The sequence below is a fragment of the Dissoconium aciculare genome, assembly GCF_010015565.1.
Source record: "Dissoconium aciculare CBS 342.82 unplaced genomic scaffold K489scaffold_1, whole genome shotgun sequence".
Classification (NCBI taxonomy): domain Eukaryota; kingdom Fungi; phylum Ascomycota; class Dothideomycetes; order Mycosphaerellales; family Dissoconiaceae; genus Dissoconium; species Dissoconium aciculare.
The window spans coordinates 537,642-562,641 of NW_022984951.1; the positions used below are offsets into that span (position 1 = coordinate 537,642).

General features: G+C 53.3%; 5 protein-coding genes across 5 annotated transcripts; 2 read left to right on the forward strand and 3 right to left on the reverse strand.

Annotated features, from left to right (window-relative positions):
- Positions 1–33: 33 nt before the first annotated feature.
- K489DRAFT_310922 (glycoside hydrolase family 2 protein) lies at positions 34–2,280 on the reverse strand (the record flags this gene model as incomplete). Its single annotated transcript, XM_033600740.1, has 5 exons — positions 34–720; positions 794–1,009; positions 1,066–1,475; positions 1,536–1,720; positions 1,775–2,280. The coding sequence occupies 5 exons, from the start codon at positions 2,278–2,280 to the stop codon at positions 34–36; spliced, it is 2,004 nt and encodes a 667-aa protein (XP_033464088.1).
- A 4,232-nt stretch (positions 2,281–6,512) lies between these two features.
- K489DRAFT_310499 (uncharacterized protein) lies at positions 6,513–7,863 on the forward strand (the record flags this gene model as incomplete). The annotated part of the gene is made up of 3 exons (XM_033600710.1): positions 6,513–6,767; positions 6,910–7,378; positions 7,460–7,863. 3 exons carry the CDS (start codon positions 6,513–6,515, stop codon positions 7,861–7,863), a joined length of 1,128 nt encoding a protein of 375 aa, XP_033464089.1.
- Positions 7,864–8,309: 446 nt separating this feature from the next.
- K489DRAFT_375143 (galactonate dehydratase) lies at positions 8,310–9,699 on the reverse strand. Its single transcript, XM_033603623.1, has one exon. It carries the CDS (start codon positions 9,554–9,556, stop codon positions 8,450–8,452), a length of 1,107 nt encoding a protein of 368 aa, XP_033464090.1. The 5' UTR covers positions 9,557–9,699; the 3' UTR covers positions 8,310–8,449.
- Positions 9,700–11,528: 1,829 nt separating this feature from the next.
- K489DRAFT_5255 (uncharacterized protein) lies at positions 11,529–14,648 on the reverse strand. Its single transcript, XM_033608696.1, has 2 exons — positions 14,208–14,648; positions 11,529–14,036 (listed from the first exon to the last, which is right to left on the reverse strand). The coding sequence occupies exons 1-2, from the start codon at positions 14,386–14,388 to the stop codon at positions 11,839–11,841; spliced, it is 2,379 nt and encodes a 792-aa protein (XP_033464091.1). The 5' UTR covers positions 14,389–14,648; the 3' UTR covers positions 11,529–11,838.
- A 6,095-nt stretch (positions 14,649–20,743) lies between these two features.
- On the forward strand, positions 20,744–24,635 carry K489DRAFT_5469 (guanine-nucleotide dissociation stimulator CDC25). The gene is made up of 3 exons (XM_033608709.1): positions 20,744–21,509; positions 21,578–24,342; positions 24,399–24,635. The coding sequence occupies exons 1-3, from the start codon at positions 20,880–20,882 to the stop codon at positions 24,424–24,426; spliced, it is 3,423 nt and encodes a 1,140-aa protein (XP_033464092.1). The 5' UTR covers positions 20,744–20,879; the 3' UTR covers positions 24,427–24,635.
- Positions 24,636–25,000: the final 365 nt, after the last annotated feature.

The following is a 25,000-nucleotide window of genomic DNA, read 5'->3' on the forward strand; positions in this document are numbered from 1 at the left end:
AGCATCATCTCCGACCCCATGAAGTCGAGAAAACTACAAGGCGACCTGCCTCGTCGTCTTCGGCTGCGCGGCCGGCGTCCACATATACGTCGCCCAATACTGCGTCGGCCAGGGAGTCTCCAGAGCCGAGTAAGCCGGGACCGCCGCAGGAGCGGAAGAAGAAGAATTACTCCTCGCGGCGACAGCCGCATACAAAGCCTCGACATCGCTCTTCCACTGCGCGATGTCCGGCCTGAAGATGCGACGATCGTACGTCAACAAGCCGTTGACTTCGCCCTCGACGTCGGTGGTCTGCGTCCAGACGGCGCCGCTGCAGGAGAAGAGTTGGATATGCTGGAGGAGTTCGGCGAGGAGGGCATGGGAGCGGTAGTTCCAGATGGGGAGGGTGTCGTCGAGCTCGTAGGTCTCCTCGATGGTGGCGATGGCCGCGGGCACGTCCCAGAGGTGTTCGATCGAGACGTTGTGGCCTACGCCGCCGAATTCGCCCTGGAAGCCGATGCGTCGGGGGTCGAAGGGGCTGGAGAGACGCGAGTGGAAGGGGGTGCCGCATTGCGGGTTCGCGTAGTGGTGGTTGTCGCTGTAGTCGCCGGCGCCGTGATCGAACCAGCCGGATGTTGCGTCGATGAGGCGGGTGGGGTCCAGTTGGCGGACGAGGGAGGTGAGAGAGATCTCGGGGTAGGGAGGGGTCTCGATTTGGCCCCAACCTTCGTTGTAGATGACCTGTTTGGTGGTGGACGATCAGTATTGGGGAGAGGAAGAGTGAAATGAATATTTTGGGCTTTGAAAGGCTTACCCAGGTGAAGATGCAGGTGTAGCTCCGGTGCTGCTTGACCATGATTTCGAGCTGACGTTGAAATTCGACTTGTTGACTTGCATCAGGTAGGATCGTCTGCGTTGTGCAATTGGCCAATGTTCGCGATTGGCTTGGTCGAAGAGAAGGCATATCCTGAATCACCAGCAGCCCAAGTTGATCGCAGGCCTGGTAAAAGAGATCGGTCTCCACTTTTACCTGTTTCAATATGTGAGATTGGGCACAACTACGAACAGGGAGGAATGAGGACTCACATGCTTGCGGACCATGTTCATGCCGACTTTCTTCAACGTTCGTAGGTCGAATACCATGGCCTCATAGGTTGGAGGGGTATAGATGCCATCCGGCCAGTACCCTTGATCCAGTGTGCCGAACGGGAGAACCACTTCACCATTGAGTAAGATGCGCTGAATACCATTGACCGCTCCTCGAGAGATGCTTCGGAATCCGGTATAGCTGTTCACAACATCGCTCCCAAGCTTGATCGTGACATCATACAGGTTGGGAGTGTTCGGTGACCAGAGCTTGGGAGACGATACTGTCAATTTGATCGCGGCGTTGGCATTCCCACTAGACGTAGCAACGATATTCATGGTTCCATTCTCGTACACTGTAATAATCACAGGTGTGGTGGAATTGGCGGAAGCGTTGACGAGGATGTTCACTGCATGAATACGGTATCAGATATGTCTTATGAACGTGGGCCCGAAGTGATGCTGCTTACGATTGCCATCTTTGTCGCCGTCAATCTCCAAACCGGTGACGTGCTGGACGGGCGCCGACTCGATCCACACGCTCTGCCATATACCACTACAAGGCGTGTAGAAGATATGTGACGGGTTCAAGGTCTGCTTGCCGATCGGAATCACGTAGTCGCCACTGTCGGTCGGATCATGAACGAAGACAAGTCTAGAACACGATTAGACTTCATCGATCGTAGGATTACAAGGCGAGATGTTTTACAATTCATTCGTTCCCGCCGTGAGAAACGAGGTCACGTCCACCGAGAAAGCACTATAGCCTCCACGATTGAAAGTCGCATTGCGGCCATTCACGAATACGGTCGCTTCGTAGTCGACAGCACCGAAGTTCAACAAGACTCGCTCCTCTGTTGTCCAATTTGCCGGAACAGAGAAAGACGTCTTCAACCAGGAGTATATCGCAGAGTCCGCCTGCACGCCGCTGAGACCACTCTCCAAGCATGACGGGACGAGTACGTCAGTGGAAAAGGTCTGGTTGAAGGGCGGAGCTTGTAACTCTTGAAGGCCAGTCGCGGCGCGGTAGCTCCAGACGCCGTTTAGGTTCTGCCATTGCGAACGCTGGAGCTTCGGACGAGGATACTGCGGCCAGGGATTGGTGCCGACCTGGGATGTCCAAGGTGTGTCGAGCGGCGGCTTTTTGACGGCGTATGCAGCGGAAGCTACGTGCGCGCAGGCCGCTCCGATTCCGAGAAGATTGCCGATGTGCATTTTTGGGGGTCTTTGGCTTGTTGTTCCTTCGGTGATGGATTCCCAGTGATTGGGACGTGAAGACCTATCAGTTCGACTGCACAATCGCGAGGAAGACGATGAATGGGAGGACCTGAAAGAAACAACTGATCATTTGCTGAATATCACCATATATCAAACCCGTCTGTTCTTGCCCATCACGAGCGATTCATGGTCTCGTGTCCGGAATGGAAGTTACATCGTTACGCCATCCGAGACAATGAGTCGACGACGCGCTCGTCCGAATGTGCTCAGCTTAGGATGTCAGCATTTAGCATCATCAGTACCACTACGATGAGCGAACAATATGTAGTTACTGCACTCTATTCCGTCCGAGTGTACCCAAGTATGGAACCTCAAGAATGCTGGACGATCGGCGGTCATGCGATGCATGCGGTGCGAATGAGGGGCAGAGTGATCGCTGTCACTCTCGGTCACTTTTGTCTCTCATTCCGTCACGTATTGTCAAGCTGTCGATCTGATCAGCTGCATCGGCTGAACCACAGTCCGAAGATTGGCCTAGATGGCTCTATCACGAGTGGTTCGAAACCATCCCTTTGGAGAGATACTGTATTGCAATTCCCAGCCTGCATCATGGTCGTGAACATTGGAACCGCGCAACATCATGCAGGAGAAGGGACCAAGTGTAGTGAGGCGGATATTACCGTCTCACGCTGGCTGGCTGTGGATGGAATGATTTGCGCTGACCGCAGATGGTCATCATGCAGGATGTGTGTATGGGTGTGCTATAGTACGTGCTCACATTGTAGCGTATGCCACGGCAGCGATCCAGAAATTGTCACCGAATCTCATCATCCTGCAGTGTTGTATTACGAGTCAGTCTGGTCAGCAGTCCTGGAGTACACGATCCGGCCAAGCTGTTGGTACTGTGACCATAGAGATGCGTACAGAGACAGAAGAGCGAGCACATGTAGTGTCCAGTAACACGACTACGGTACAGCATGCCGTTGCCACAGATGTCTGAACTACGGAAGCCCGGGATTTAGCGTTCCCACCACGACAGGAGAAAGAACGCCCGAGCAAGGAGACTTTATGTGCGACATTCGGAGCTTGGATCACCATCTGCATCACGGCACGGCGGTCAACGGGTGTCATCTCACCACCACACAATAACAATAATCCCCGAATCCTACTCAACGCACAGGTCTCAGTCTGCAGGTGGGTTCATCATCACGATATTCTCACAACGACATTGGCCATACCGCAAGGTCGAGCTTTGTCGTGTTGTTCGATCACAGCGGTTCTCTCTCAAAAGCATATCAAAACCAGCCGAGGCTCGAAAGATGCAATTGGTAGTTGCCTGGTGTGGTGATGGTGGTTGGTGGTGGTGATGATGACGGGGGCGGCGGCGGCGGCACGGGTTCTTCTCTGCTTACAACGTCCAATTCATCTCTCATCGTGAGATCGCATAGGACAATCCTGACGTGAGAGAAAGAGCAGCCCCAAAACATCACAACGTGATCACCAGAGAAGATCTGATGGGAGTGAGCTCATCTCTCATCAGATAACTTGCTGTCCACCCTCATGTTCGCCAGCCCTCGATGATGATGATGATGATGATGATGATGATGATGGAATGCCGACAATCCCGCGAAGCCATTCCTCTGATCACCGCCGTCCCATCCTCCAGACCGTCTTCATTACGTACCTTCACACCTCCCACCCACCCCCGTTGGAGCTAAATCCGACGGGGCGCGCTCCCCGATCGGCTGAAGGAAACTCATCACACCGTTCAGCTGAGTAGCTTCAGGGACGGCCGGGAGAGTGTGCTTCCCGGCTCTTCCTTCTCGGCACACATACGATGACATCTACACTGTGACTGCCAGGATGATGCGCCTCTGGGCAACGTTGGATTTTACTCCCATACGAACAGCGCGTGTGTGCCCAGGTAATGCCCAGCATTTTGTGGGCGGGGAATCATCATGGCGGACTGGAAACTCAGCCATCCGGCCCACGGTGATTCGGGACACGAGCATTGAAGATGGCCCGTTCGTCATCATTGGAAATATTACATCGTTACGGCGCAGCACTTTAATGGCTTGTATGTTCAATATACAGTACGATGCAGTACAACACAACATGTTTAGAACGTTTGTACTCGTTCGGGCGCGCGCTCTCTCTCTCTCTCTCTCTCATCGTCTGCCGAGGCTCTATGAATTCCTTGTAATACGTACCGTACCTCTGCGATGTCACCTTCCATACGAATGCGCACAGAGAGAGACGCTTCAACAACGTCAAAAGTAGTACAGTACCCGGGTACAGTAGTAGAAAACAGTATCTGCAGCTGACACTGAAATCTGTTGGACATTGAAATTGTCCCGTGCAGGAAGAAAATGTAGCGTGAACGAAAGAAAAAGGCAGTCGTCCCTTACTGTACGAGAACGACAAAAAGAAACAACCACACAAACTGCCGATGGTCTGCACGCCAGCGTCGACGCCGGCGTGTGATGGTGCGACAAAAGGTGCTCCCCTCTACCGTTCTATCTCTCCGCGCATCATCGTCACGATCATCATTCACCTTGTCGTTATCAGATATTCGAAGATCCACAAAACCCATGCTTTGCTGCTTGGTGCCGAGTCTATCCTCCTCATGTCAATCATTATCCTCGTGTAGTCTCGTTCCACGATCCGAGAGGAGTGACATATCTTGCACGGTCCCGGGATCCAGAAACACTGGCTTTCGGACCAGGGCTCCAGGGCTTGATCCAGCAGCCAGCCACCAAGACGGGCTGATAGTCGAGCAGGGCAATCAATCCTTTCTCTCGCCCGAAAAGGGCAGAATTTCCCGCTCCGATTCGACTCGACTCGGTGTATCGCCGGCGACGGGTCGTTTCTCACCGACGCAGCGTCGAACAAATACTTCGGTACTGTGGAGCACTTGGGCGACATGGGCTGGACATGGCCGTGATAACGAAGATGACCCGTCGCACGATCTGTAGGTTTCATGCGTTGGCGGCGAGCGTGAGGCGAGAAAGCGCAAATTGCTAGGCGGATTCGTCATTGAAGGGGTGCTTCGAACGCGATCTACTGCAGGAGACAGCAAGAGAGTTTCGTTGGAGGTTCTGCGTGTTTGACATTGCCCGCAGGTGACATTTACAGCATCATTGTCGTTCACATGTCTCTCGCGACGCTTGGTCAGGCACAGTACAGTATTCTCATCCTCATTACAAATGGATTTTTTCCTTCCTTCCCCTGCATGGGGAGATGGCGTGTGGATGGCGTGCCAAATGTCTGTGTGCTCTGCTTTGCTCATGATCAATGCTTCCTGAAGTCTCCGAGAGATCTCGTCATCATCAATCAGGCCACTCTGTGATTATTTCCGACAAGGGTGCACATGTTTCCCCATGGCGCGCCTTTGCCTCGATGTTCGACTCCAGCCCTATCGTGGGCGCAGAGAAGTCTGCTTGTTGACCATGCAGTGGGGACAGTGCAAGGGTACTTATTGCTACTGTACGAGGGTGGTGGTGGTGGTGGTGAACAGTGGGCATCGACAGGGGTCGTTTTACAAATCCCAATGCTACAGGTGGAGAGAAAGGCCAAGCGACAGGGACCGACCGGGTGGTGTAGTCACCGCGTCGACGATTCACTCGCACATGCCGCGCCGATCTCACTAATAATGACAAGGGGGAGAGAAGGTTGCGCGCACACCTCACGGCACGGCACACATCTCAATTTTCCTCTCTCTCTCTCATGCTGGCCCACCGGCCGTTACGGCGGTGGCGCGCTCGGGATGCTCTGCCACGCCTATTATTCTGCCGTGGTGATTTTAGTGCAGAGGGTTGTTGTTTGCGGTCGCGGGTCCCTCGGTGCGGGCATGCACACGCATGCAATGGTGGGCACCTGGGCAGTCATTCATATGCTAGAGGAGAGCAGAGTAGAGTAGAGTAGAGCGTATGTAAGACCGTTTGACCTCTATCGTCGTGACTTTTCGTTATTGAAGGCTCTTCTCTATCCCAACCTGTGTTGTTCTTGATCGATGTTCCTATCGAGTGCGAAATTCCCACCACGCTCTCCGGAACGAAACGACCACGACCAGCGCACGCGTGAGAGACTGCTTCTGATGTCCGACGCTTGAGACGACTCGCCTGCCATTTCCAGATCCGACCGGGCTGCTCGCGTGCGTGGGAAATACAGAATCATCTGGCGAGCGACAGGACCGAGCACATGTCTATCCCGGACCACGAACGACTCCAATGACGACCGACGACCGCAGCGGCAGCATCTGGGCCGTCGGTCTCACCTTTCTCGTCATCACCTGGCTGGTGGTCGGTCTGCGCGTCTATGTTCGGGCCTTCGCGATTCGGAAATTCGGGCTCGACGACAAGGTCACCATTCTTGCGCAGGTTCTCTTCACGGGTTATTTGATCTGTCAGATCGGCGGAGTGTACTATGGGACTGGCCGTCGGCTGCGGAATTTAACCTATGAACATGCCGAGACGGCGCTGAAGGTATGTCTCGCTTTCAATCCCTCGGGCTTTTTCGTTTAATCTATCTGAAACCCGAAATCACGACGAGCCATTTTATCGTCCGGTCATTGAGAAGATCTGTCGGCTAATCAATCATGCCCTCTCGGCTCATCTTGTATAACAGTTCTGGTTCTTTTGCGAAGTCTGGTACTCACTCGCCGGAACCGCCGTCCGAATTTCCATCTGCCTGTCCCTCATCCGCGTCACGACCAAGAAAATCCACCTGTGGATCTTGTACGGCTTGATCACCTGGTCCATTTGTATCGGACTGGCTTTCCTCCTCGGCGTCATCTTCCAATGCATTCCAACCAGTGACTGGTGGGACCTCAACCCTGCACATAAACGCTGCCTCACCGAGCACGTCATCACATCTCTGACTTACTTCGTCTCGGCGCTCAATGTGGCCTGCGATTGGACTTTGGGCATCTTCCCGTTCTTCATCGTCAAGGACCTGGCGATTCCGTTCCATCAGAAAGCCTTGGTAGCCACTATCCTTGCGGTCGGTGCGCTCGCCTCGACCGCGTGTCTGGTCAGGATGTTTTACATTCCGACCCTAGCAGAAACCTACAAGGGCTGGGATGGTGACTTTCTTTGTAAGCGATGCTTTGAACATGGCTCGGATGAGTACATGCTTCCCACGAATCATGCAATCGATCTGACTCTCCCTGATCCAGATGAAACCACCGACGTCGCCATGTGGACCACCGTCGAATCCGGGGTCGCCATCACCATGATGTGCGTTGCCACTCTTCGCCCACTGGTCAACAAGGCTTTCGGCCTCTCCAGCTCCTACTCCGGCTGCAAGCACCGTTCCCAATCCTTCTCTCCCTACACCTCCGCCGACGGTCCCCCGACGAATCCTCAATTCGGCAGTCTGCGTCAGGCCCGCGCCAACGCCATGGCCATCATCGATGCTGACGACGACCACATGGAACCCCTACGGAATGAGGTCGGCTTCAGCACTTTCAACATGACCAAGGCTGTTAATGCACGCGTGCGCGAAGTAGAGCACGAAGATCTCGAGATGGGATCGAGCTCGACTTGGAGCAGTCATAAGAGTCAAGATCGCGTGCCTTGAGGACGGTATCCTGCACGAACCGACATTCAAATTTCTACTCATGGCTTCACGAGATGCTTGTCCCCCGGATGCTGCATCGGAGCATGCAGCACACGAACTGCAGAAGAGCTCGATCAGAGCGGTCAATAATAAATGACTCGATTGTCTGCCTCGCACGACTGAGCGAGGCAGTCCCATATGGAAAGGCGACAGCCCGTACCAGTCCACTGCGCATGTCTCTACAGATACACCACGACTTCTCCGGAAGACGAGCGAGTGCTCATGAGCAGCTCCTGATGGTCGAGACCGAGGGCACTTTTGGCATTTGGCAACAGAAAACTCTCTTGCTCGATGGAGACAACGTCTCACACCAGCATGACTGGCGAAAACGTACCGCATCGCCCCTACCTGCAGCTACACGCCAGTTCACGAAGAATTCGCGGAGGAGCTCACCTTTGCACGAACGAGACACAGGGCCACGAAGTTTACGACGATATCTGACAAAACATGTACAACAAGAAGGTAAATTTTAGATCTGGTGAAGGAACAAAAATTTCCGCGGACCGTTTTCCAGTTAGCGTCTCCGCAACTTCCATGCCTACTCCAACTACCACTCGCGAATCTCCCTGTTCGCCCCGAAGAATATTGGACTCCTCCACGCCTCGACCGTGCCACTCGCCGCCACAGCGCGCACCTGCTCCTCATCAATCTTAATGCCCAACCCAGGACCATCCATGAGTCGAATGACCCCTCCAGGGAGCACATCCCATATCTCCGGATTCTTGGTGTAACTCTTCAGGTCCGCGCCGCCAACGTTGTAGTGGATGCCCAGACTCATCTCCTGGATGGCGAAATTCGCACACACGGCATCCACCTGCACGCTCGCCGCGAGCGCGATCGGGCCCAGGGGGCAATGCGGCGCGAGCGCGACATCGTACGCCTCCGCCATCTTCGCGATGCGGAACACCTCCGAGATTCCCCCGCAGTGCGCAATGTCCGGCTGCAGCACATCCACGCAACGCGCCTCCAGGAAAGGTTTCACGTCCCAGCGGCTGTGCAGCCGTTCGCCCAGCGCGATCGGCGTGCTGACGTGGCGGGAGACCTCCGCGATGCCCTCGATGTTCTCGCTGAGGAGCGGCTCCTCGAGGAAGAGCGGCCGTTCGGGCTCCAGGAGTTTCGCGAGTTGCTTGGCCATGGGCTTGTGCACGCGGCCGTGGAAGTCCACCGCCACGTCCATGCCCAGCGCGCGCACGGTGCGCACCCGCGCCACGCAGGCATCGAGCTGCGTGGGAGAGGTCAGCCAGCCGAGGTCTTCGGTGGCGTTCATTTTCACGGCGCCGAAACCCTGCGCTTGACGGGCGGTGGCTTGCGCGAGGACATCCGCCGGCCGATCGCCCCCGATCCACGCGTAAACCTGGAGGCGATCACGGACTTTCCCGCCGAGCAGTTCGTAAATCGGAAGATGGAGACGCCGGGCCTTCAAGTCCCAGAGGGCGATATCGATGCCGCTGAGGGCGCTCATCAGAACGGGCCCTCCGCGGTAGAACCCCCCGCGGTAGCCGAGTTGCCAGATGTGTTCGATGTCGTCGGCGTCGAGACCGACGAAGCGCGCGCGGAAAGCCGCCAGGCAGCCTTCGACGGCTTCGGTGTGGCCTTCTAGGGAGGCTTCGCCCCATCTCTCCGTCGAGGACAAGGAAGGTGTTAGAATAGGCATGGAATGGAAAAATTAAATTGTTCAATAATTTACTTACCCTGCGTTGCCGGCCTCATCGGTGATTTTGACGAAGAGCCATCGAGGCGGGAGGCGGAAATATTCAATCGTAACGATCTTCATGATTATATATATCCACAAAGGTTTCGCTTTTTCAAATCGGTATGTTTGAGCCAGAAGTCAAATGCCGCACTTCAGTGAGGGAGAGATCCCGCCAGTCCGTGACTTTAGAAGTGAATGTTGGAAACGCTCTTCGACCTCGGAAAAGGTTGTCGGCAGCAAAGTCTCGATCTGACACCAACAAAGTCGGGATGATGTAGGGTGATGCGGTTCAAGGTCGGAAGCTATAGCTTGGCTTCCTCCGGCGTTCGTCCAGGATCATTGACACACATACAACCCTGCAGCACTCTTAGCGCGACTACGAAGGCGTTGTCCCTGTACGGAAACTCCTCACGAGACTCGTCTCCAGCCACTGTAGGCAGAATCATTCATCGAATGAAAGTAAAACTAAGGTGACTTGAGAAATCGCAGGCTGAGGTGCGATTCACTTCAATCGTAGGTAGTCAGGTCGACAATGACAGGGCGACGACTCGTCTGGAAGGATTCGTCTGTTCACATCTCTGCGTGGCGCATGACGAACGGATACGACTATGATAGGGCGTGCTCGAGCTCTCAACAGAACTCTCCATGGCATCGAACTTGTCTGCACTGATGGTGTATCGTTGACAAAGGGAGCAAACATGATCGGTGTGTCCGACACTGAGTAGCGAGAAAAGTTTGACGCAGGATGAGTATTCCCGCAATGACCTCCGCCGCGCGGATACGTTTCACGGAGAGCATCATGCTCTATTTGTTGTGTGGTCCATATAATCATTGTGGTCCACCCCATACGTTTGATAATGCTCGGATATTTCGAGAGAACGAGTCACCCATATCGACGCCCATTGAAGTTGAAAGTCCAGCATGAGCGAAATGAGACGAAAGTAGGAAAGAAGGTCTTCAGGAGAGATTTCGATGAAATTTTCCAGATACACGAATACATTTTAGGCGAACATGGTATATATGAACAGAAAAAGGAAATGGCAGAGAGAAATCGAAACAAACAAAGCGATGCAGTAAATCTCACGCGCGGACGCCCGAGAGTAGAAAACAAGCAAGCTCCGAGAGAGACAAACGGCAACAAAAAGGCGAGAGTAAACAGGAAGCCCGGCGTCTTGTTTGTCTGTGACCCAGCACCGAAACCCGAAAATTCCCAAGCAAGAAGAGTACAAATTTTCGATAAGGAGAGAGAAAAGAGACGAAACAGGCAAGCGCAAAAATCCAGTCGCAGATAGAAACAACGCATCAACGGACCAGCCGGGCGATCTTGTTTCCTTCCCGTCTCGGGGAGAACAATCGGTAAAGCCTTTTCCCCACCAAGCGCCGACCAAAGCGAATGATGGACGCGCAAAGCAATCCATTTTCTCCATGAGGAAAAGAAGAAGAAACTCCAGGTAATAAAGAAGAGGGAGTGATTAGAGGCTCGACCAATCTATGAGATACGGGGTGCCCGACCCGATCAGGATAAAGGAAAACCTCTTGCTCCCCATTAAAAAGAACCTGTGCAATCGATTTTCGATCCGGTCTAGTCCAGTCCATACCAGAGGTGGGATGATCCGGAAACATTAGCAGCAGCGAAAAAACCAGCAAAGCAAATTAGCGAGTTTTGCAAGAAATAGTAAGGACCAGGCTGACTTTCGTTCGCCGGGGACTTGAGAAGTGAACCGTAGCAAGCGCTGCGTGATGCTCGCGATTCGAATGTCTCATCCGATGCGCGGCCTCGACGAGTCGAACGCGGTGGACGAATCCGCGTATGTGCGTAAACCGAAAGCGATTGGCATAAAGAAAACAAGCCAGGTTCTCAACGTAGCCGTCTTCGCGAAGAATGTAGGCGACTTGAGCCCTGACGGGAAAGCACAGGGCCAGGAAGTCAAGCTGAAGCTGCCCCGATGTAGCACCGGGGATACATCGGCATATTAGAGGCCGCGAGTGGAAACGCACGACTAAAACAAAGCAAAATCGTGAAAAGTCGTCAGGTGATAGACGGAGCTCAATACGCCGCCACCTCGGTGGCGTGCGGAGCTATGACGGGCACGGCTGTGCCGTTGTTTTGTGCAGCCAAGAGGGCGTCCTCGTAACCCTTGAGGGATTGTGAGTGAAGCTTGAAGGATTCTCCCATGAGCTTGGTGATTCTGTGAAGCATGTTAGTTCGCTGCGACGAGAGTGCAAAATAAACAGCGCAGAACTTACCCCCAAACCACGACCTCATCAATCATGCTACCCCACAGCTTAGCCACAGTAGCGCTAAGCTTTTGTCCATAGCCTTCGACGGTATCCTCGTCGAATAGACCACGGAGCTTTTGGTACATGATCTTCTCGTCCTCGTCGGCTGGCTCATCGTCGTGTTCAATTCGCCACAACCATAGACTAAGGATGACAATCAAATCCATTCCGCATAGAGGGTGTTCAATACTCCAATTGGTGGCTGAGGTTCGGGCGACCCATCGGATACCTTGCAGCGCCGCAACTTCAATGCAGTCAAAGCAAGCTTGGATGACGTTCAGCATTTCCTTGCTCCTCTCCACGTGGGAGTTGGTCATAGCCGCAGCAACTTCGAACGAATCGTGGTAACGAAGAGCTTCTTGGACTTTCTTCAGGTCCACGAGCAGTCGGGCTCGAGTGTTCCTGTACATAGCCATTGCATTGAAGATGAGCGGGTGTCCCTTTTGAGGTGCGCTCAGCTGCACAACAACTGTCTCCGGTTGACAGAGCTCGAGAGACTTCTCCCAAGTCTCAAGAGCCAGGCGCAATTTGTACTCGGTGACGACATCTTGAAGCGCGCCAGGACTGCGAGTGTGGTACCAGACCTCCAAGAACAGAGCGTTGATTACAACACGGGTTGCAAAGGCACTATACCGTGTTGCCTCACCTTGGAATAATGCATCATGAGCATCGCGACAGCTCATGATTGTGTTGGTCGACAAAGCTTCGTTCCAAGTTTCACTGTCGACGAGATCCATATTCCACAGTGTCTCCGATGATGGCAGATCCAACTCGCTGATCTCGTTGAAATTGATGGCCGGCGTGTGATTGTAGGTCAAGGTCAGGAGACCAAAAAAGATGTAGACGGCATAGTAGGTACGTCTGCAGCTCTCGTCCTCGATCCATTCGGCGTGACTCGGCTGTCGGCCTTCTCGTGCCTCTTTTCGAACGTTCAGCTCGTATTTATTGCCCGACACTAATTGTCCCAAGGTAGACTTGATGGAGCATGCCCACTCCAATCCCTTCGGGTCGCCACTCCAGCTTGCGAAGCTCATGTTTAGAAGAGAGCATTGCATCATCCAGAGTGGAGACTTTCGAGAACTGAAGTCGTCCTTGTTCTGCAAGAATTGCGTAACTAAGACCTTTGAACCGATGTGTAGCATGTACGCAGAATCTTGTTCGAAAGTGTACAGCGCACCGATCGACAGCACGGACAGCAACAGCGGCGCAGCCACTTGAGCTGGATCAAACGATGCCGGATGCAGGAAGGGCAGATGGTGGTGGAAAAAGTTGAAGTAGGTGTTCAGGTATCGGTTGATGACCGAGGTCTGTGGCAAGCGGAAGGTCTCCATCAGAGCCAGTTCACTATCACAGCGACGGATGTTGTCCATGATGCGATTGATCTGATCTTCCGTCTCTACTTGAGGCGCTCTGGCCATGGTGCATTGCTGCGGCGGGCCAGGTGATCGGCGGTAGTCCACTGGTGAGACCGGGCCGAGCATGGACGGAAAAGGTGACAGTGCACTCGGCGTTCCAAGGCCGCCCAAGACTGACGATGTTCCAAACGACGGCAGGCCATCTTGCTGGCTTTGACCGCGTTCCATGAGTGGAGGCAATGTATTGGAGGTATTGCTCGTAGCATATGGCAAAGGAAGGTCATGTTGTGGCTCTCCACTGGATATCGACGCTGGCTTAGGTTGCGAAATGCTTTGAGGGAGCATCTGATCCCAGCCGTGCATTTGCGGCAAGGTCATGGAACCTGGGTAGGTGGGCATGGGAGGCTCGAGCAAAGACGGACCGACGGGCGACATCAGTGTATCCGCTTGAATTGTGCTGGTGTCGTGACCTGACATGGCTGCCTTTTGCTGGAAATTTGTCATCAACATAGCAGCTTGCTCCACGTCAAAGGGGTTTGCGCCATCGGCGAAAGGATCAAGAGTTGCCTCCTCGATCTCAGGCTGAGGCTTTGGCACTGCTGCAGGCGTTTCGGGTGCTGTTGTCGTTGTTGATGCCGCTGTTGCTGTTGCTTTGCTCTGGTTGCCCGTGTTCCGTCGCTTCGCTTCGCTCTGCAGTGGAACTCCGCCATCTTTGGCGTGGACGGTGCGGTCGTGGCGGAGTAATAGATCTCGTCGGACGAACGTGCTACGGCATTTTTGGCATTTGAACGGTCGCTCCTTTGTGTCTGTGATGGTACTGTTAGTTCCTCGATGTACTGAAAGACGATGCACTGTCTGCTCTGACACAAGCGATGACGCGACACGATGCAATGATGGATTCTTCCAAGACCAAGTCGAGGGCAACCCCGCTAGCCTTGTTGGAGTGAGAAACACTCCGAATGTACGGGATGACTTACGTGAACGTTCGTGACGCGATCGATGCTCCGAGCGTGAAAAGGCTCGATTACAAAATTGACATTTATATCTCTTCTCTTTCTCTTTGGTCTCCCCGCTCGTTGAGGCTTTCCGGGTCGTTGTAGGTGACTCTGGAGCAGCGGCGGCGGCGGCCGGCGGAACAGTGGTAGCGACGGCTGACATTGCGACGAAGGTCCGCTGGGGTGAACGACAAGTGGCCGATGATGTTGAATTTCAAAAGAGGCTCCTCGTTGTGCGGCCAGCAGATCCGATGTGTCAATGTTTGATGAATTGTTGTTGCGAAGGATGTTGCATTACGGTCTGCGAGAACATGTGCGCCGCGAAAGCTCCGAAGCTCCCCAGAAAGCGGGCGAGCAACGACGATGAGCAGGCTTCGTGAGGTGAAGCCGATGGATACCGTCGTGCGCGAACAACGACGAAATAGGAGAATGGACACGAGGTCGTGATGATGGCGATGTTGATGGTAGTTGCAGTGTTGATGGTGATGATGATGCGACAGTGTACGCGGCGTTCGTTGCGGAGAAAGTGGTGGGCGTCCAAGTGGGCAAGTGAGAAATGGGCAGAGGTGAGGAGGGGCTGGACTGGGAAAGTTGAATAGGCGGCGGGAAGGAAGGCGGGCGGCGGGCGGCGAGCGGGCTCTTTCTGACAGATTTCCGATGAATCACCAGGCCGCGAGGAAACTCTACGGAGGTTCTGCTCGCTGTGTACTGTACTGTGTGATGTAACAACCAACAGGGAGAAGGACTGCAGGAACGAGCACTCGGGCTGCACTGCACTGTACTGTGCTATACCGTACTATAACTCTACGAGACCAAGACCACAAAGAGGAGGGCACATACAGTAGTAGGCTGGCGGGGGGTGGAGGGAGAGGGGGGAAACAGAAAAGCCAGGCGATACTGGCGTGGATGTGTAGCGTCGGTTGTCCAACGTCCAAGGCAATCGTGTGCAGACTGATGGATCCGGTGCGGCTAAGATGATGCACCGCGCACAGAGCACCGGCCGGGAGACATGGCACTTGTTGTGGTGGTGGTGGTGGTGGTGGTGGTGGTGATGCTGTTCGCTGAGGGTGGTGCGGTACATTACATTACTGCTGCATCTTGTTGTCTTCTTGGTAGTGGCGGTGGTGCCCTGTAATAGATGTGTACTATACTATACGTAGATGCGGTGGATTGTCTAGTAATGGAATCCGCAAGGGCGGGCTCTGGCATCTCATCACGCTCGTCACACACACCTCCATGCACGCGTCCTTGTATGCATCTTACGTGTGGACAGTACAATGCGATTGTATCTGCGTTTCGACACGTATCGTCCGCCGAGGGTATGCATTCCTGATGAGCCCTTGTCAAGATGGCGCTTGCCTTCATCTCTGAAGAGGATGATCAGCTGCGGATCCAGGTGATTAGAGTCTGAGTATCTGATAGACAGACATATCAGCCTTTATAGTGATAGTTTGCTCGCGAGATCTTGCTCGTGAGATCCAGGCTTCCAAGATCCCTTCGTCAACAAACCTGCCTACAGGTTCTTGGCTAGAGTAAAACATCCCTGTTTGGACATTTGTGTGTGGAACGGAAACACCAGTAAAGGATAATCATACTGCGTGGAGGCGGTTCCTCCTTCTGCTGCCGGCCCAGAGTAGAAGGCTGCGCTGCGGCCGACCGACACAGATATGTGTGTGATACGTGAGCATATCATATGACGAATCAACTTCAGAGTGCTCCTTTGGACAGGCAGTTCGCTTCCTGACCTTCCATGTTGCGATCCCACATGGACGCTGTGTATGTTTTCTATAGTGATTCCCAAACACTGTCGTAAGGGACTGCATAAAAGGGATACACATATGCGCCATCGGCGTGCTCGATGCGATACGCGCTCACTCACCTCTAGGTATACAAGAAGACCTCCACTGACACTTCGGACAACACGCTGTGGGATCGCGACAAATCGCGTCGTTCCCACCGCCTCCACAGGACGCTGCTCGCCCGATTCGGCTTCTACTTTGCTGGCTTTCGTAGGGCCAACCACAGAATTCTTGATGGCATAGGATCGATCCAGATGTGTTTGATGAATACAATCTTGGCCCGGGTGTGGCTGACAACCTTGGAACACTGCGATGAATTGTGACCCTATGAAGTTTCGTTGAGATCGTGAACCCCGTGTCCAATACGCGTTCATCCCGCGCACGTTTCCCATCAGCACTTCTGACAGGATCGATCGTGAAAGCACATGGATTCCGGAGGCGGCGGTCGTGCATCCTCACGGAGAACGCGGCTCTGCGATATCACTCGTCCACCCCGGGACATCCAGCACGCAGTCGTCACCGCCACTTTCTTGTGGGATGTGATTCTGCACTCACCAGCCTCGCTTCCTGCAGGCCATATATGCCCTGATGATGAAGTAGAGAACCTACATTAGCTCTGGCTTTTCCTGCTACTAGAAATGCATCAAGTTAATCGCAATGCAGGCGTCTTCAACCGCACATGCAGGCCAGCCCTCTCATGTGTCAACCTCGCTTGCTCAACTCTAGGTTAAATGCGCAGTACTACATCGCGACATGAAGCATTAGCAAGAGGGGCATCATGAGCGAAGCATGAGTGACTCTAGAGCTGCCGATGACGTGATGACGATTCATGAGCGAAAGCCGGACATTCCTCACTTTCAAAGGTTGCGACCATGACACTGCGGCTTGAGCAATGTACAATAACATAGTTAAGTCAGGATTACTCTGACAAGTTCACGTCCAAGGTTTGGCCTTACAGTAGTGGACGGCTAATAACTTGTCGGCGACCTTTCGCGTGATGCACGTAGGCTGCATCATCTCACCGCGACATTCCTCGCTCGCGGCCGGCCCAGATTCTGCTTGCATGATGGCTATTTACCGCATGATACTGTCTGCTCTCATCGCAACTTTTATTTCTCAAAACGACTGCAGGTGTTTGGAAAATTTTGGCGGGGGAACGATAGTGCCCTCAATCGATGTGGAATGATTCAAGCAGCCCACTCGCATCCCACTTCGTCCGCGATCGCCAGGACCGTAGGCACGGTTACGGGTCGTGGCCGTTGAGCTACCCGGACACCGGCGGCCGGGGAAGCATTCCTTCAGAAAGTCTCCCACTAAATGATTCTCACCGGCTGGTCTGACCAACCTCGCGTCCGCATTGGGGGGGAGGCGCGGGAGCAATGCCGGCAGAAGGACCAAAACGAGAGGGGCACGAGGGGATATGTTTGCAGATGTCAGAAATTATGTGCCAGGAGGAAATCAGGGTTGACGGTTGTAGCTGCTTGACGTTCGTATTTCTCGAACATGGACCGAAGAAAACATCGTTGATCAGACTTGAACAGGACATCTCGGTACAGTCCGGGGTTTTATAAGCGAGCAATGCACACATCTTCTATGCATCGCATTGACGTAGGGACGAAGACGATGGATGTCAACGATGACTTCAATGGGCGCGCCAGTCCGGGGATAAAAAGAAACACATGGCCAACCATCAGAGACACCGACGGTAATTTTAAACAGCGGATCAGCCAATCTCGGCCAGACCGTCCATCACATGAAATTGTCCTCGAGCCCCACTTTACCACCGCCCGCCTGTCGTCGTAAAGGCGACGATCCGCTGTGATGAGCAGGATCCCACAAGCCGACAGCCTAGTGGAATGGCGGATGTGACATTTCGCTCAAAATCCTCCATAGAAAATATAGTAATAACATTCTATAACCGTTCTCAACCCACTGGCACTCCTTCACGGATCCTGGACAATGGACAGGGACACATAGCGTCGCGCGTCCGAGGCGGTGATGGATTTCGGTGCGTATTTGAAATCCTTCTGCTTCACCTATGGTTTCCGTCGTGTCCTCTCCTGCGCAAAAGGACACTTCATGTTGCGCTCCTTCAAACCCCATCTCAACCCCTCTGAGGTAAATTTCTGGTGATCCTCTAGTGGGCTGGAGGGGTTGCGGGACGGTATCCTGGCACATTATCACAACGAATAAAGTCAACCAGTACCGACCAGCCAGCACAGACTTCCAGAAACATCGTGAGATGCGCCGGAGTTGTCGCGACTGCATGGGGAATCGGCAATTGTCCACTGATTCGAGAAAATTGCCAGCGCCCGCAGGTTCCTATTCGGCAGCCTTTGCAGGGGACATTCGTAAAGCATCATATCGTGTGCATTTGTTTCTCTTCGTGACACACCCTCTTCGTTGATGATCGGAGGCTCACCCATCCCCATCATCATTACCATCATTGCACATGCGAGATGAATAATAAAACCATAGGGCTTGGCAATTTCATCTCCCCGCAACGCTTTCCTCACCATCAGTGTCCATCATCACCATAAATCGTCATCATCATCCATCATTGTGTGTTTCCAGCGAGCCACGGCACTCCATCGTCCCGTCAAGGCCACGCTTGCTTGACTCCAGCAAGGCTTGGGGAATTTTGTGGCGCTGAACGGCTGCCACGATCCGTCGTCACTACTACAACCTCGGGAAGTGCGGCGCGCGTTTCAATTGGCAGCGGACCACTATAAGTGTACACCTGATGGGCGGGAGAGGGCTTCCCCGTCACTCCCCGTCGGCGCCGCGACGCTTGTGGCCGGATCGAATGGGCCTTGGAAGCGGTGCCGGACCGCTGGGATACTTTTCCCGATCAAGCTCGTGATGATCGGCTTCTTGTTTCCTGTATACGAGTTGCTACGAAATGTAAATTGGTTAGCCCTTCATCCTTGCGCAGGTGGCTGTCATCGTAATGTAGTGACGGAAATCACATGATGGCCTGACATTTTGGGTAAGACGGACCATCGACGGTTGTCTCCGATCGTGTTGCGCGCATTATGAGGCATTCTCACTATGATTGAGACGGTCGATTATATCGACTGTTTCCCAACATCTTTTTGCAGTTTATTGGCGTTATTGGTCTTCCCGAATGCTTCGAATTACAAGCATGTCTCGAGAACGCGTGCTCTTAATTGAGCTTCACGCGATTTCACTGCTGACTGAGCATCAATCATAATTCGGGAGAATCGCGCTGCCGTTGAACAACCTTATGCACCCAGAATCCCCGGGCCTACAGGAAATCGTTCGGTTGGATATGGGGAAGCCATGCCTTGCTTTCGCGTATTTCACGATCATTTGCAAGATACCTACCTGGGTAGGTATTCACTCCATCCACCGACGCGCATCAAACGTCGTGCTATCAGGATCCAAGTTTCGCTTCACCACATCACCCATGATTTCTCTTCAACGCCTGGGCGGATGTGTCCAGAACAAGTGCAACCAAAAATTTCGCTTGCAATCGGATAATTCTGTCACGTTTGTCCTGTAGCATCGTGTCCTAGGACTGTTCTGCAGGGCTGCAGATGTGCTTCGCGAACACAGAAATTATACATACAGCATAGTCGCAACCCATCGGAGAGCAATTTCACCACAGCAGATCGATCCGATTGTCGCCGTGGCTCTCGCTCTCGTACGTATGCTCAGACAGCCTTGCAATCAAGTATTCATGTCACTGGCGATGTACTTCAGCAAAAGGTGGCTGTCGCTCGCTAAAATAAATTGAAATGTTGGATGAAGTTGCGTGTTGTGCCTCGGTAAAGACAACTTGCATCGCGCCTGGTCCGCTCTCTGGAAGCCCTCGGGGAGCAGAAAGATGAGTGACAATTTAGGTCCTAAGGCCGAGATCCAGCGACTGGTCAGTGGGTATCCATCGTAGCGGCGCTATCCATCACCGTCTCGCAAAAGCGTATTTTCGTCACGACGAGAACCAGCGCATGTGGCCCTCGTCATCATCGTTGTCATTGTCGATTGATGCCACGCTGCTCCACGATCATTTCGCTAGCCTCGACCAGCAGGAAAAAGATTGAAGGCTGTCCATATTTCACATCCGATAGAACGACATTCGGGGATCAATCCTGTTCGTATGGTAGGGAGCGAGTGTACTGTATACAGACGGGTAGCATATGTTTGGGCACTTGTAGATATTGCTGCCGCAAGCGTGTGGGCCATCCCGCCATTCTGAGACAGGGTTGTGCTTTATATTAGGAGAGCGCAAGGTGGGTTGTGGAGGAGAGCGCAAGTGAGGAGTCAGGGTACCTGCACAACTGCACATGCCAGTGGGAATCACAACGTATCAACTTGCATCTGTTCGCATACTACTGAAGTAAGATCCCCATCGTATGGGTAGATCGACAGATCGAAAGGCCCTGCGACAGACGACCACAATACACACGCGCGCCCGCACACACGCACGTACGCTTACACACAACGCGGAGAGGCGACGAGGCGCGGCGACTGCGGCAACACAACGCGGAGGTAGACAAAGGTGCCATACCCTCTGCGTACGGATCGGTGGAGAATTACACCCAACGCTCAACATCGGCATCCGTGTTGTTTGACTACGACTCCCGGTGCGACTACATCAATCTATTCTCACTGTCGCTCTCCTGTATCGCAATCTTGGACGGTTTTCTGCCTGAATTCTCTTCTTGCACCTCGTCAACATCTGCGCCTCGCCAGCGGGAACTGGTTCTCCGGCGCAGGCAATAGCTAATTGGACTTCTCGATATTCTTACGTGCTGGCGCGACTGAACTTGTCTTTGATCTTCTGTTGGCGGGCCCTCATCCGGTGGCACTTCCAGCTCGATTGACGCACATTATGAATGGGCTCTCAGGCAGCGTTGCCCCTCCTGGTCAACTTTATGTACGGGCACTGTACGATTACGATGCCGACGACCGCATCAGCTTGAGTTTCCGAGCAAACGACATCATCCAGGTCATTACTCAGTTGGAGAGCGGCTGGTGGGATGGTGTAATACACGGCGTGCGCGGTTGGTTTCCCAGCAACTACTGCACGGTCATTTCACCTCCGTACGATGAAGAAGTTGGAAGTCATATCGCTACGGGCGCGGCTGAATCAGAGGCGGACGAGTTGGAGGAGGAATATCACAATCGTGGAGCAAATCACGCAGCCAACGGCGTGGGCAGCAGAAATGGAGCGCCGGCGATCAGGACTCAGGAAGAAGCAGCATTTTGGATACCACAGGCCACACCAGATGGAAGGCTTTTCTACTTCAATACATTGACTGGTGCCAGCACTATGGAGCTCCCGCTAGAATCTCCATCGTCCGCAACGGAGACTGGGCCTCGCGATCGCACCAATGTCTTCATTCCTGACCAAACGCGACCACCTGCCGACATCATGTCGGGCAGTCATGACCGTGACGATGATACTGATTATACCTCGGCGTCGGAGGCTGAGGAAATACCTTTCTCAACGTCATCCAATGTAAGTTTCGCGATGTTCGTGTCGTGCGCGCGATCTGCGATCACTGACATCCTTTTCCGTTTTAGCAGCGCCCTGGCAGGTCAAATCTCCAAAACGGAGTGTCGCCCGCCGCTTCAACGGACTCTTTGAGCGATGCCAATGCACTGAATTTGAGCAGATCGGGCGTCAATGAATCTTTCTCGGCCCTGCAACAAGGAATTCCGCCAGTCGGGACTACTATGACTTCCTTCGCCAACGCATCTGTGGGGATGCTCAGCAACACAGTTCTACCGCGCCGCTTCTTCGATGATTCCCAAGCTACGCCTTTGACGTGGGATGCCTTACTTCGACATACGACGCAATATGTTTCTCGCTATTGCGAGACTATTCGAAATGGGGAACGATCCGAGTACGTCCGCCGAGCGGAGGACATCTCAGATTATGTGCGCTTGCTATTGGCGGCCGCCTCAGGCACGACAGACAATCACTCCGGCAATCCTTCAATCATTTCGAACAACAAAGCACTATACCCGCACTTCAGAGAAATGATGTCTCGGTTTTCCAAACTTGTTCTTTCCTCACACATCGCAGCGGCAGATTTCCCCGCAGTAGATTCGCATCAGAAGTGCCTCCAAGAAGCAGAACTCTTCAAGAATGGCGTCATGGCATTTGTCGATGTTGCACGACAGCAGCGAGGAGAGGAGATTCCTCGCCTGACACCAGGTTTCGTGACAGGTAGCACGACAGCAGGGAATTGGCAGACTAACGGTCTCGCGACACACAACCCTCTGGCCAATATCTCATTTATAGACGACGAGCCAGAATTGGCGCCGGAGCCAACGGCGATGCTTGACAAGGCACTTCTTCAACGAATGGAGGAGCTAAAGCAGATGATCATGGCGCGGACGAGGCGTCTAGACGAGCACCTGTCAATCCGCGAGAAGCTCGTCACACCGCAGAGACATCGACAAATATCTACGACCATTTGCAAATCGGCAAGTCAAGTCGTTGAGACATGTCAGCCGTTTTTGTCTGCGATAGAGTCAATCGATCTCGCTCCGCTCAGTGCGCATCTTAAAACGATGCAACTGCACGAATTTGCGGAACAGAAGCAAAAGATGTACGATGCGACCTCGGATCTTGTTGTTGCTTGTCAAGATACATCCATGCCATTGGCCGACGAATGGGCTGAAGTTCGAGGGCAATCGATGGAAGATAGACTGAACCGCGTAAGAGGCGCCAGTAGAGATCTCGATATGACCTGCGCTCAGGTTCTTCTCTGTCTTTCAGTCCTGGCGGAATCGATGCCTGCAGTCGAGAAAGGAAAAGAAAAGGAAGACCATCGCCGGACTGTCAGCACCATCACTTTCGATCAGCATTCGAGAAACGTATCGACAGCTTCAAGGCCGAGTTTGGCCGGCAGCGGTCAGTCACATTCCTTCAGCGAAGGTAGCGCATCGACGGCAGCATCGTCACTTGAGAGTAACAAAGTCCCGAGGTTCTTCGGAGAGAGCCCAGCATCGACGGAGCCTACACGCGATTCCGACGAGATGCCCTCATACTTGAGACTGGATCACGATGGCGAGCTTACATACGAGACTAAGAACGGCGTGACAGCATTACGTGGTGGAACATTAGTAGGACTCGTAGAGCAGCTGACTCGACACGATCGCCATGACCACAAATTCAACAACGCCTTCCTGTTGACATATAGATCTTTCACAACTGCAGCAGAGCTGTTTGCGATGCTGGTGCGTCGTTGGACCATTCAACCACCTTTCGGGCTTTCCGGTGAAGATATGCAAATTTGGACGGACAAGAAACAAAAGCCCATTCGATTCCGGGTTGTCAACATCCTCAAATCATGGTTTGACACCTACTGGATGGAGCCTGACGATGAGGCCAGCAAGCAGACTATGCAGGAGATTTATAAATTCGCCAAGGATACTGTACAGTCGACCAGCACTCCAGGAGCAGGCCCGCTGATGACAGCCATCGAACAAAGAATGCGAAGCCAGGATGCCTCCAGCAAACGCCTGATCTTGACCATGAGCAATAACGCGCCGGCGCCGATTGTTCCCAAGAACCTCAAGAAGCTCAGGTTCCTCGACATCGACCCACTGGAATTTGCGCGCCAACTGACGATTCTCGAGTTCAAGCTGTACACTAAGATCAAAGCTACCGAATGTCTAGGTCAAGCGTGGCAGAAGAAACTCGAAGAGGGCGAGCCCGATCCGGCCGAGAATTTGAAAGCACTCATTTTCAACTCCAACCAGCTCACGAACTGGGTGGCGCAGATGATTTTGACGCAAAACGATGTCAAGCGCCGTGCCGCCGTGATCAAGCACTTTGTCAACATCGCCGACAGGTGCCGCCAACTCAACAACTTTTCATGCCTGACTTCCATCATCTCGGCCATGGGCTCTGCACCAATCCACCGATTATCTCGCACCTGGGGCCAGGTTCACCAGCGCACCAGTGCAACTCTCGAAGTCCTGCGTAAGCTGATGGGCTCGTCCAAGAACTTCAGCGAGTATCGCGAGACTTTAAACAAGGCCAATCCGCCTTGCATTCCCTTCTTCGGTATTTACCTCACCGACTTGGTGTTCATCGAGGACGGAATCCCGAGCATCCTCAAGAAGACGACGTTGATCAATTTCGGAAAACGCATCAAGACGGCCGAGATCATCCGCGACATTCAACAATACCAGAACGTACCGTACGGGCTGCAGCCCGTGCCGGAGTTGCAGGACTACCTCCAGAAGAATATGGACACCGCCAGTGATGTGCACGAGATGTATGAGCGTAGTTTGGCAGTCGAGCCTCGTGAACGCGAGGACGAGAAGATCGCAAGGTAAGTAAAGAACATGGTTTTTGGAAAGCCGGACCGAGAGCTGACATTGTGTCTAGACTGCTCTCCGAATCAGGATTCCTGTGAGCACGACAAAGTGATCACGGTATCTCCCATGGCTTCATGCCCTTCATGATCATATCCTGCCGGCCGCCGATGCGACATGCAACATGCAACATGCCCAAGGCAGGCATGCATCTAAAATACTCTACAACGACAAGCCACGCCCTCTATTGATCAAGGAGATAGGCGTAGCCATGATCAGATTCGAGTCCTCAACATGAGCATGAAATTGTGAGGAGTTTCACGCGGAGGCCCTCCACATTGAAAAACGAGTCGGAAGCCCCGTCTCTCAAAACAAAACTTCATCCTGGCCGAACAGCGGCGCGATTTACGAATTTGCAATTTTTTTCGAGAATACAACCTGGGCAGCCGACTGCGAGGATGAAACGGCTGGGGCTGGTACTTTTCACGGAAGCGGGGCGGAGGAGGTATGCTGATGATTCATCTGATCATACATTTTTGGATGTTTTTTGCTTTCTCACGGGCGGCATAGGAGTTCTGGCGTATTTGGCGCGAGCTTGAGAATTTTACGTGTCCCATCAATGTGTTGACGACCTTGCGCGATAGCCGCGTACAGACCGAGAGATACCAATCCATC

Bases quoted from the DNA above. Each gene is read 5' to 3' on its own strand.
- K489DRAFT_375143 (XM_033603623.1), bottom strand. From the start codon at position 9,556: ATGCCTATTCTAACACCTTCCTTGTCCTCGACGGAGAGATGGGGCGAA.
- K489DRAFT_5255 (XM_033608696.1), bottom strand. From the start codon at position 14,388: ATGTCAGCCGTCGCTACCACTGTTCCGCCGGCCGCCGCCGCCGCTGCT. The intron at 14,037-14,207 runs GTAAGTCATCCC...GTACCATCACAG, and splicing joins ATCGCGTCACGAACGTTCAC to ACACAAAGGAGCGACCGTTC.
- K489DRAFT_5469 (XM_033608709.1), top strand. From the start codon at position 20,880: ATGAATGGGCTCTCAGGCAGCGTTGCCCCTCCTGGTCAACTTTATGTA. The intron at 21,510-21,577 runs GTAAGTTTCGCG...CCGTTTTAGCAG, and splicing joins CTTTCTCAACGTCATCCAAT to CGCCCTGGCAGGTCAAATCT. The intron at 24,343-24,398 runs GTAAGTAAAGAA...CATTGTGTCTAG, and splicing joins GAGGACGAGAAGATCGCAAG to ACTGCTCTCCGAATCAGGAT.